The sequence below is a fragment of the Rhododendron vialii genome, chromosome 6a, assembly GCF_030253575.1.
Source record: "Rhododendron vialii isolate Sample 1 chromosome 6a, ASM3025357v1".
Taxonomy (NCBI): Eukaryota; Viridiplantae; Streptophyta; class Magnoliopsida; order Ericales; family Ericaceae; genus Rhododendron; species Rhododendron vialii.
The window spans coordinates 30,029,558-30,041,540 of record NC_080562.1 but is presented as its reverse complement, the minus strand read 5'-3'; the positions used below and the strand labels follow the sequence as shown (position 1 = coordinate 30,041,540).

Here is an 11,983-nt window from a genome sequence, read left to right as displayed (position 1 = left end):
GTTCATGCATGGGAGGAAGTACCATGCCACGTCGGCGCCGTCGGGGTCGGTCCAGGGCTGAGGGTCGCCGCGGTAAGGATTAATATAAGCCAGGACTAAGCCTGACATTAGAAGGAGTACTGTAAGGGACAAAAGAGAGTTAGTCATTGGAGATCTTTCAATGGAGGGAAATGGTGGTGGTTGATGCAAGGGGGCTCCGTGACAAAATATTTGAGGTTTTAAGCAACAGTTCGCTGAATTTCCTGGGGATGTAACAGTGGGTGGTTAGATGAGTTGCATTGCAAAGCTCGTGATCTTTGAAGTACTGAAAGACTGGTTTGAGAAAAATTTCCACCAAGAAAAGAATTAGGCTTCTCTTTGGCGGTCTTTGGACGGCAGAGAGCAATATGTGATCTCATCCGTCCAAAAGTATTTTTAATGGTAAGATTTCGTTGGAAGTTTCTAGTCAAGATGGGAGTCATGGACTGCGGAGGCTTCTCTGCCTGCACAGAAGCCGGATCCCCAAGAAAAAAAGTAAAAGAAATTGCTGAAAAAACAGTAAATAGGATTTGGAAATTGTTGAATGCTAGAGAAATAAATCGTCCACAGAGTTTTTTTCCGGAAAAAAAAAAATGATTCCCCACACTTCAAGAAAAGGAGATATTCATATATAGTTATAAACAAACAATGAAAGGAAGCATAAGATCAAAAACTTGGATCACCACCTCTCTCATCGTGAGGCTTATTTTCCACTTTTTTTTTTTTATTACAAGGTTACACGAAATTGGAAAAGAACACATAATTCTTTTCCATTTTTCTTATTACAGGGTTACACGAAATTGGAAAGAACACATTATTCTGCCAACATAAATAAAACATGAGATCAACGTGCGCGTGTTGATCATCACACTAACCATTCCTTCGAAATCCTCAGCAGAAACTGAAGAGATGAAGCAGGATTTCTCATTTACTAGAAAGAGGAAACCATCTTATTGCTTTTTGGCATGCCTTAGGTAAAAAACCTTTATCCTCCCAAGACCTTCTTCAAGAGATGATGGCTCAATGGCGAATGTTATGCGAAGCCAGTTCTTTAGTCCAACGGCAACCCCTGCAAAAAGAGGATGTTACAAATGAGGATATCGTATATGGTGGAAATTGCTTCTCACATGGGGATCATTGTCAGGTAACGAAGAGGAGAACTGTAAATTTCAATGCATTGAAAAAAATGGTTTGATTGTTTTGTTTTACCTGGTAGAACCACCACAGACTCCTCCTTCGCCAGCTTCACACAAAAGTCAATATCATCCTTAATGTCTTCAAGTAGTGATAGGTTTAGTTTAACCTAAAATAAAAACCCGAAGAAGTCGTAAGAGGTACTTTAGATCTGCTTAGTTTGAAGCACAATACAATTGCAAGTTATGCAGATCCTTACCATTACAAACATGGATCCTTCAGGTTTGTTTGGGCAAGTAATGCAAGGGATCTCCGTAATTGTATCATAGCAAACATCTGCAGCTTCTCTAAGTATGTTAACAATCTTGGAAAAGAAAACATCTCCCGTTTTCTCAAGAATTTGAGGAACTGCCGCCTGATGGTACAAAAACCATTAAACAATATTCACAAAAGCCAGAAGAAGAGCAAGATCATGAAGGTAGCATGACTAGATTCCATGTGCAATAATCAATGGAATTCCATAAACACAAAATACTACTCCCTCAATCCCATAATTAGAGTGTTTTTCGAAAGTCAAGCCATTTCTCTGATAAAAAATAAAGTACTTATGCTCATATTTTCTTTAATTTTTTTGCTCCAAATTAAAAGATCTCAAAAACTTGCATGACTTCCGAAAACAGAGAAAAATTAACGGACGGGGGCATGGGCGGACATAGGGATGTTCAAGCGGGCCCCAGACCCCTACACACCTCCCAATTATCCCACTAATTATACTATATTTTTAGATTAATTTGGAAAATTTTTGTAAGATCAGCCCCTGCAAGTCTCTTGAGTGAAGAAAAAGTTGATAAAGTTTCTATGTATGTGTAAACCCCCCCTATAATTTCAAGTTATCGACCATCTTTTGGTCGTGGTTATATATAATTAAGTGCGATTATGTATATATGTACACAATCTCGTCTTTTCTCAGAACTAGTAAGAGCATATTTATGTTATAGACTAATTTTTTTGTTATTAATGTAAAAATGCAAATGATTCGGGCTCCCGCTGAGTACAAATCTTGCATCTGCCACTGGACGGGGGCAGTATTCATTTTCTACAGGTCACAATAATACCAATACTAACTGTCTAGATTAGTTTTATGCATACCGTAATTATAGAAACTAGTGTAATTCGCAGAAATGTCCTAGTATTCCAACCAATATGTTCGCTGTAGACAGTTAGAATTGGATGCTAGATTAGAAGAGAATCACAGCCACTGATGTACTGAGTTGATATGAGCTATCAAAAGCTCCAGTGCTCAACATTGCAACAAGAATGGTTTTTTTTTTTTCTTTCTTCGGTTGATATAATCTAGTCGAATCATTTGTCATCAAACCTTTAGTTGCTGTGTAAGTTCACCAGCTAGTGGATAATTCCCTATTTGATTCTTTGCCCTTTTCTACTGAATGCTCCATCACAGAAAGGCCAATTTAGATTGTACACTGTAAAGTATCGTGATCTTATTTTTCTCCTTAACATGTTACTCAGGAAAGGCATGATGAAGTACAAACCTGAATAAAGGTTGCCGGGTCAGAGGAAATATTGAGAAAACCCTTGATGCAATCAACAATCTGTAAACCAGAAAACAACGACATTAGTTTCTTGTAAATCACCGAATATAATTCACATTTCCAAATGGCTATGAGATCTAAATTAACAGAACAATCAGAAGCAACAACAAATTTCATGTGGATGTGGCTTTACATGTAGACAGGAGCACCATACAACCAGAAACTTTGTAAGAGAAAGTGATGTTCATCTATTAACACTCCAACCACAAGAATTGTGCTCCCTGCTTTGAATGCAGCAAAAAAAAATCCATTATCCAATTTTATCAAGCGATTTTGCCATCTCAAGGGTCCCTTGAAGGAGGAAACATTCCCTTAAATTTGAAACAGGATTATTACAGATTCAGTTTTCTGAAGACACCGAAGCAATTTGTAAATTAACATTTACATTGTTATTCATTCATGTCTATTTGTCTTATTTTCTAAGCATCTGCTTTCTGAAACTGTAGACTAGTTCTGGTGAGAAAGATACATCCACATACTAGATTTTTTCTTTATCCTCATTACCATACTAACTTGTAATTTAAATACAATTCGGTTTTGTAAGTTTTACTTTCTTTCACGGGACATCTAAACACCCTTTAAGTTGTGTAGGTTATAATAGAAAAGGAATCAAAACAGTAACGTGAAGGAAAATTAGCAGCAGCACAAAGCACGTAAGGTCCAGCTGCAGATAGATATCATATTTGTATTCTTATATCCCTTCTTGTTATCTTATTGCTTGAATGGAACTATGGAAAATAGGAAGGAAATATATTGATACACTCGAACAATAGAAAGACAGGATTAGTTGGTCAGGTCAACATGTGTTCATCTTGTTATTGCTCTGATAAGAGATGAAAATAAACTCCTTTGGTTCTTCTTTGGTTTATGGTCATTAGAAGACTCAAAAGCACGAATTTATCCACCTTTATCACACAGTTAGTTCTTGAAAATCAAAGCTAAGATTCTGATAGCTAACACAGGTACCTGTACTCAAGAGGAATAACACAAACTTTCTATGACATCAACAGTGTAGTTGGCAATGCCTCTTATCAGGAAGCATCGCATCTTTTAAGTTCAACACCAGAATTTCAGCATAATAGAAAAAAGAAGAAGGATTCCTTTCTCTTTTTTTTTCCTTTTCTGTTTAATTGGGAAGGATTGCTCTCATGAGTAAGGATTCCTCTCAGATTATGTATTCAAGGAAAATAAAAATTATTTCAGCGAAAAGAAATTAGGCATAACGCCTTTTTATTCTAGGGTGAAGAAAATTAATGACATAATTAAGTACAAACAAACATGGCATGGTTTCCCAGGGGAGGCTACTGAGAGAGAGAGAGAGAGAGAGAGAGAGAGAGAGAGAGAGTACCCCATGTTTTTCGAGAATGCCATTGGGATCGTTTGTGACAAGCCAACCAAGTCGCCAACCAGGAACAATCCACCTTTTTGAGATAGACCCAACGGTAACAACAGGAACAATAGATCCAAACACTCCCATAGGAACAAATGGGTTACTCCCGAAAGTAAGATGATCATAGACTTCATCAGCAATCACTAATATCCCAAGCTTTTTTGCAGTCTCAGCGATCTAAGAATTATGCAACCAATCACCAACATGGTATGCAAAATCATCAAATAATAACCAGATTATGCATTTATATTTCCACAAAACTTAAACACACACCTTCTTTAAATGTTGGTATGTAAAGACATTCCCACAAGGGTTGCCTGGGTTGATAACGACCATGCCGACAGTATTCTCATCTGCCAGAGATACAACTGCATCAATATCTACCTCCCAACCCTTCTCTGGAAGAAGATCAAAGTGGCGGACTTCAAGACGGCTATATGCTGCACGGGCTTCATAGAATGGGAAGCCTGGTCTTGGCAGTAGAATGTTGGCCTTAGGTCGAGCAAGAGCTGTTAAGATAACTTCAATTGCTTGTGTGCATCCAATTGTCAGATAAATATCACCTGGTGATAATTTGTATGGAAGATCTTTCGAGAGGTAATCTGCTATGGCCCTATATAATATGAAGGTGTAAGAATGACGGTAATTGGATGAACTTTATCTTCTACAGAGTAAGAACGTGTATTATCCTTTTCTTTTCCTACAGAGCACACAGAAGGATATAGGTAAAAATGGAATGGATGAACATGTCTAGATGTTCAAGTAGTGAGGAGGGAAAAGAAATTCAATCAGTTTGCGTAAAACCTTGAGGCCTTGTGATAGGTGGTGGGATTGGACTAATAATCCTGTGGGCCATCTAATATTGGGTTTGGTGTGTTGCCAAAATGGATAGGACGAACAATCCCATGGGAGTAGGAATCCTCTCACTAGGCAGGATTGGCCATCCCATGGGGACATGGTATTGGCAATCCCATCCCATGGGACTAAGGCTAAAAAGAATACATTACCCATGAATATTAGCAACATGACACGTACAATTGCCTCTAATTTAGTTTGGAACAATTCTCCCGGACTTAGGCTGACTTTTCAGGTAGCCTAAAAAATGATAGTCTGTGATAGATACCGTACATGGGATATAATATCTACACCTCATGTTTCAATAAAGTTTTTTTGCCCCATGTTTTAATCCCCTTCGGAGGGGAAGAGCTTAACATAGTTTACCAATAAAACTGTTTCTTTAAAAAAAAAAAAACAGAATTACGTGGGAGGAGAAAGGATACACCTTAGAAGATATTTGTGAGATAAATAACTCATAAACACTCTCAACATCTCTCGCTGCAGGCCTTCGTACTGTGTTTAAAACCACATATGTCGCATTTCCACCCATGTCCACATATCAAGATAATGCAACCGTGCCCAAAAAGTTAATTGTAACTTTGTGGATGCTGAAGCTGTAAACAGTAGAAGGGAAAAAAAAGATGCAATGCCACCTTTCTGTTTACAAAGCATTCTAACATTGAAAGAGAAAACACCTTTAGCCCGTGCAAACAAAATTGTGAAATTGTGTCACAAAAGTGATTTCCATGATCGCCTAACAAAAAAAATAAGTTTTCACAACTACTCTCACTGCGGTGTGAATTAATTGTTGGGAAAAAAAGTTTAATTAGAAACTGTATACAGAGTGAATGGGAAGCAATTGACATCGATTGAACAAACAACAACAAAATAAGCCAGGCATTTCCGCCCTCTAATATAGTACTGTATTAGATTTTCATTAATAAGTCTATGATAACCGTACCATTTCCCCTGCTCCATGTGGGGTCCATTCCGGGCCCCACAAAATGCAAAAAAAAATACCCATAAATTTTAAAATATTTTTTATGGAGTCTTATAAAAAATCAGCTCAATCGTATATCAGTATAAAAAATCAGCTCAATCGTATATCAGTATGTTTTATGAATTTGTAGAGTCGAAACTGAGCAGTTGAACAAATAAGTATATGTTATTATATTAATGAATGAGTATCTGATAGTATCAGCTAAAACATCATTATTTGGTGATGTCAAAAGCAATTTTGCCTTTTCCAGTCCAAGAGTATATTATCATGACATCTAGTCATCTACGATCATTCATGACGCCACCCCTCACTTCTTACCTTCAAAGGTTGGTTTTTCTACAGATGTGACAAAATTAATTTCCAAATTGAAAGCACCAAGCCACCAACAAAAAATAAAACCGGTCAGTTGGCCGGCCTAACTTTTCGGGAGTCTAAAACGAAAATATGATGCGGGAGTCTAAAACGAAAATATAATGCGGGGCAAATTTTTACGACCAAAATATAAAGTTGAATCAAGCACTCTACTTTTTTATAATCACGCCTCACATCCTCTTAGTGGTTTTTTCAAAATTGTACTATGCTTATTTACAAAAACAAAAATGCTACAACCACACTCAAATCACACGTGCAAAAATTCCAAACAATAACAGTACTATAATGTTGCCGATCGGGAAAAAAAAAGAAGACAACATAAGATTTAAAAGCATCACTTTAATATCACTAGTTTAAAAAAATAACCAAACGAAGTCACTTGTCACTTTAATCTCAAAGTAGTAGTAATGCATGTTCATATATATAAAAATATATTTCGAATGTCGAAGCAGACGTACCTTCTGGCCGGAAGAACACCGACGGTGGGGGCATACCCGTTGAATTTGGCGGAGCGGAGGGCGTCGGCGACGGCGTCGTCGGCAATCTGGGTGGTCCGAAAGCAGGGGAAAGCAGAGGGGTCGCCGTGGCCGAGAGGGATGACTGGCCTGGGGTCCGATTCATTGATGTTCCCCATGACCTCGTTGAGTACGCCTCTGATTGTGATTGCCGACGCCGTGCTCAGCACCTCGTTCCCCCTGAATCCCCATCTCTCCGCCGTCCCGTTTTCCATCTCTCTCTCTCTCTCTCCTCTTCTCTCAGATTCAGTTCAAGAGTGAGTGTGTGTGACTTGTCAATGAGAGAGAGGGTGGAGATAAATATCTAGCCAAAGTGCATGGTGGTGTGGAACCACGTACATAGAGACAAAAGGAGTTGGTTATGTTGTGTTTGGCAATCAGGAAACCTATAAAGAAAGAAAAGAAAAGAAAGTGGAGGAGAGCAATTTGAAGACAAACTCTGAAATTATGTTGCGATTTCGCAAGAGAAAATCTTCTTCAATAGTTGTTTACGGCGTTAATCACATGGTCTGGATGTTAATGAAAATTTTTCACGAAAAAGTTAAATTTTTTTCTAAAAAAGTTTCATTAAAATCCGGACCGTCAAGAACACTTTTAGACGGTCGTTATTGATTGCCGTTGTAAAGAAGCTTTTTTTTTTTGGAAACAACAAAAATAAATTGGGAAATTTTTAGGCCAGTCCTAAAAATTAGGTACAGACTTAATTTAGTCCTGCACAATTATTTATATTTTTTATTCCAACCATGCCCCTTCACGCGCATTAGCGCACGAAACTAGACAGTATTTAGTATAGAAAAATTATCCAATGTTCCATGAGCATTGGTGAACCATTAAAATATTGTTTAAATTTTAAAAAGTAATATCTTTTGTGGTAGATATTTATTTTAAAAAAAATTATATTTTTGGAACCTACTCGACAATATTTACTAAACAAGATCCATATTAACTATGAAATTATGTAAGATTAAAAAAATACCCTTTGGTATGAGAATTATTTTTATGAGAATTGTCTCTATGAGAACTGTCTATGAAAACTATTTCTATGAGAACTGTCTTTATGAAAATGTTTCAGACAAAAATACCTTTGGCTATGTGAACAGTCTATGAGAACTGTTAATTCTCATAGTCAGTTCTATGAGAACTATGTGAAATGGCTATGTGAATTGAAAAATACATAGTTCAAATAGCCCCAGCATATACTAAAATACACAGTTCTCATAGAAAATACATAGTTTTCATATATAATACTCAATTCTCATAGAAAATACATAATTCTTATAAAAAATACACAGTTCCCTTAGAAAAATATACAATTCTTATATACAGTTCTCATATAAAAATACACTGTTCCCGTAGAAAATACACAGTTCTCATAGACAGTTCTCATGTATAATACACAGTTCTCATATAAAATACACAATTTTCATAAACAGTTTTCATAGAAAATACACAATTCTCATAGAAAATACACAATTGTTATAGAAAATACATAGTTCTTATAGACAGTTCTCATAGAAAAATACACAAAACTCATAGAAAATACACAGTTCTTATAAGAAAAAACACAGTTCACATAGCTTAACCACACACTAAAATAAACATATCTCATAAAAATTAATAAACAGTTCACATAGCTTAACCATACACTAAAATAAACAGTTCGTAATGCAGTTCTCATAGCCAACCGCAAAATTCACATAGTCTCATGACACACTAAAATAAATAATTCGCATATGCAGTTCTCATAGTCCACCGCACTGTTCACATAGCTTCACGACACACTAAAATAAACAATTCGCATATGTAGTTCACATAGCTTTACGACACACTAAAATAAATAATTCGCATATGCAGTTCTCATAGCCCACTGCACAATTCACATAGCCTCACCACATACTAAAATAAATTGTCTATGATAATTGTTTCTATGAGAACTATAGAATTATCTCTATGAGAACTGTTTTTTTTTCTTTTTTGAAAAATCTATGAAAACTGGGTTATGTAAACTGAAAAATATATAATTCACATAGTTTCACTACACACTAAAATACACATTTTATATAGCCTCAATACACATGGTTCACATAGTCGATTACACAGTTTACATAATCGAAAATACACAGTTCACATGGTTTTACCACACACTAAAATATATAGTTCACATAGCCCCTACACATAATTCACATAGCCTCAAAATACACAGTTCACATAATCGAAAATACATAATTCATATAGTCTTACCACACACTAAAATATACAGTTCACATAGCCTCTACGCATAATTCACATAGCCCCAAAACATACAGTTCACGTAGACTCAACACACACGGTTCACATAACCCACCATACAATTCACATAGCCCAAATACACTAAAATACACAATTCACATAAAAAATAATTACAAAATTTTAAAATTATGTAATGATTACGACAGATTTTGAACACAAAACCCACTCCATATAACCACACAAATTACTTCCTACACATATACACATCTATATACATATCTACTGTACGAAGAGAAGCTTCAACGGGCAATGACTGCAGTCAATACTCCGTAGAGGAGCTTCGAAGTCATGAACTAAAAGCTGCAATCCAACAAGAATCAAATTCATATTTGAATTCAGATCTTCAACATGTTCTTACTTTAGAATCAAATTCAACTCTGTTCAATTACATGTATGAGAAATGATTGAAGGAGAATGGAAAAGATCAACCACACTAAAATTGAATCAATCTGTGATGGAAAGCTGTCGAACTCGTCCTTGAGTTTCTGTTGGGATTCTTGGTCGTCAGAGATGGAGAGGTTGGTGGCACCCCAGTCGGCAACTCGGCGCTGTAGAGGATGAGGGTGGTGCGGACTTGAAGGAGCATGACGACGTCGATAGGGCAGAGGTAGTGGTAGACGGCGAAGGCGGACTCGTTGGAAAGGTCGATGGCGATGTCGATCTGGCGCTAGGCATTGGCAGCGGGGGTTTTGCTCAGGGGGTGGGTGGCGAGAAATGACAGACATTTAGAGAGGAGGGTACATTTGGCTTTGGGGTAGAAATGTCAACACGTACCATTACCGAGCCTATATAGGTTCGAAAATAAAATTCAGGGTTGAGATCAAACCGACCCTAGAAAGGAGGACCGGCTTCTAATTTTCTAAAATAAATTTCATTAACTCATATAACACGAAGTACAGAGATAATATGAGCTTGGGTACAATGGCCTGACCATCCAAGACCCTCTTCTCTTAACCACAAGGAGAAAACTAATTTAGGCCCAACAAGCTGAGTCCAAACCAAGAGGAAAAACTCAAAAAACAACCCAACGATTGGTAAGGAACAAACCCAACAAAAAAAAAAAAGAAACCCTAATCCTAAACACCTGCACAAGCCCCCCAAACCCCAACACCGCCACCGCAACCCTTGACCACCATTAGCACCAACCCCAGCCAACACCAAAAACAGAGCCGCCGTCCAAACAAGCCCTAGACTAACCATAAACCACCACCATCAGCAACCACCAAAGCCAGAAAAATGGTGATGCACGCTCGCGCCACCCACCAATCAATCTAGAGGAGCGCCGGCCACTGATTAGAATCAGCACGGCCAAGGGAAAGTCGCAATAACAGCGGCTGCACAGAACCTTCGCCATTAAGCACAAGCCCGCTCCCCAGAAATGGCAACAGGCCGAAGAAACCACGCGCCCAAATTGCTGACCCTCTCGCAAACCGCAATTCCACCAAGCCGTTAAGCATCAACTGGATCAAACTAGGGAAAGAAACCGACAGGAGAGGATGGCAATGCAGGGAGGAAAACGGTGCCAGAAGGAGCACGAAGACGGAAATGGGTGAGGAGAGAGGAAGGAGGAGGAAGGAGGAGATGCTCGGAGGGATGAGGGAAGGAGACGCTAGCCTCCCAAGCGGCTGAAAACCTAAACTGTAAAGAAGTTGTTCACGGCTAAGCTGTGAATAAGTTTCTCTCATTTCATAGAGGTTTGGTTTCGGCGGCCAAGGTACATATGAGAAATATGAATTGATGAAAAAAATGTTAAAACCATTCCTTTCAGGAATTCAGATTGAAAATTCATCACTTTGTGCTAGGTGTGATGAAGAAGATCCAGGTCAAAGGAGAAGTTTTTCAGTGCCAGGTTGGCACCGGCCACGTGGTGCCGAGCACCATCTCGGCCGTCCAAACGTGTTTTGGAAGGCCCAGATCTGTTTGGATAAATTTTGAGTGTAAAATTACCAAAACATCCCCACAAGCCCAAACATCTGGGCCGTCCAAAACACGTTTGGACGGCTGAGATACGTGCTCGGCACTGAAAAATTTCTCAGGTTAAAGACATAACTAGTAGTGCTCAGGACCTCCCCGTGGTTCAAAATTTTCATAATTAACTATATCTTTCTTAATATCAAAACTGTACTCGATGGCTCCACTGAATAAAGAATGGCGGCCAGAAAACATTTCCTACTATGAATATTGACATATTGTCAAAATCGCAACAAAATAGATGATGAGTTTTCCACAGATGCTTTAGTTATATTCATTGAGAAAAAAATTGACGCAAAAATTAGTTCCAATGCAATCATATATGATTTTCGAGATATCAAGGACCGTTGCATTCCATTTCGATACATGCTTGACGTATAACACATTACATAAATTTAATTTTTTTGGCTTTTTATTTGTTTCTTTTATATCTATTAAGAGCACCTAGATATTGTGTTTTGTATCGAGTATTATTTATGTTGTGTTCTGTTTCATGTTTAAAAAGAGTTTTTGAACTTAAAAAGAGTTTTGTTGTGATCGGATGTGAGTTCTTTTTTACAAAGGTGGGCCATAGTGGGGCAGGCCTTTATTTTTTTAATCCCATCAGGCCATCACTGTTCTCATTTCTTTACCCGCTGGTTTCTTCCAACGTTCACCCATCTTCACTCACCTTTATTCTTCTTCATCTACCCTGCGTACCCTACGCTGCCGTCATCTCCTTCTGAAACACCGCTGGTACAGCCCTCCGCAAATCTCTTTCTCTCTCTGAATCTTTCAGCCCTGCCCTCAATCTCTCCGCGAATTTCACCTACAGATTTCTCTGAATCTGTCAGCCCTATTTCCT

General features: G+C 38.0%; 1 protein-coding gene across 1 annotated transcript; it reads right to left on the bottom strand.

Moving 5' to 3' along the window:
- Window positions 1–625: 625 nt before the first annotated feature.
- On the bottom strand, window positions 626–7,251 carry LOC131329096 (probable aminotransferase TAT2). The gene is made up of 7 exons (XM_058362167.1): window positions 6,823–7,251; window positions 4,429–4,768; window positions 4,114–4,332; window positions 2,706–2,765; window positions 1,412–1,567; window positions 1,228–1,321; window positions 626–1,087 (listed from the first exon to the last, which is right to left on the bottom strand). The coding sequence occupies exons 1-7, from the start codon at window positions 7,092–7,094 to the stop codon at window positions 969–971; spliced, it is 1,260 nt and encodes a 419-aa protein (XP_058218150.1). The 5' UTR covers window positions 7,095–7,251; the 3' UTR covers window positions 626–968.
- Window positions 7,252–11,983: the final 4,732 nt, after the last annotated feature.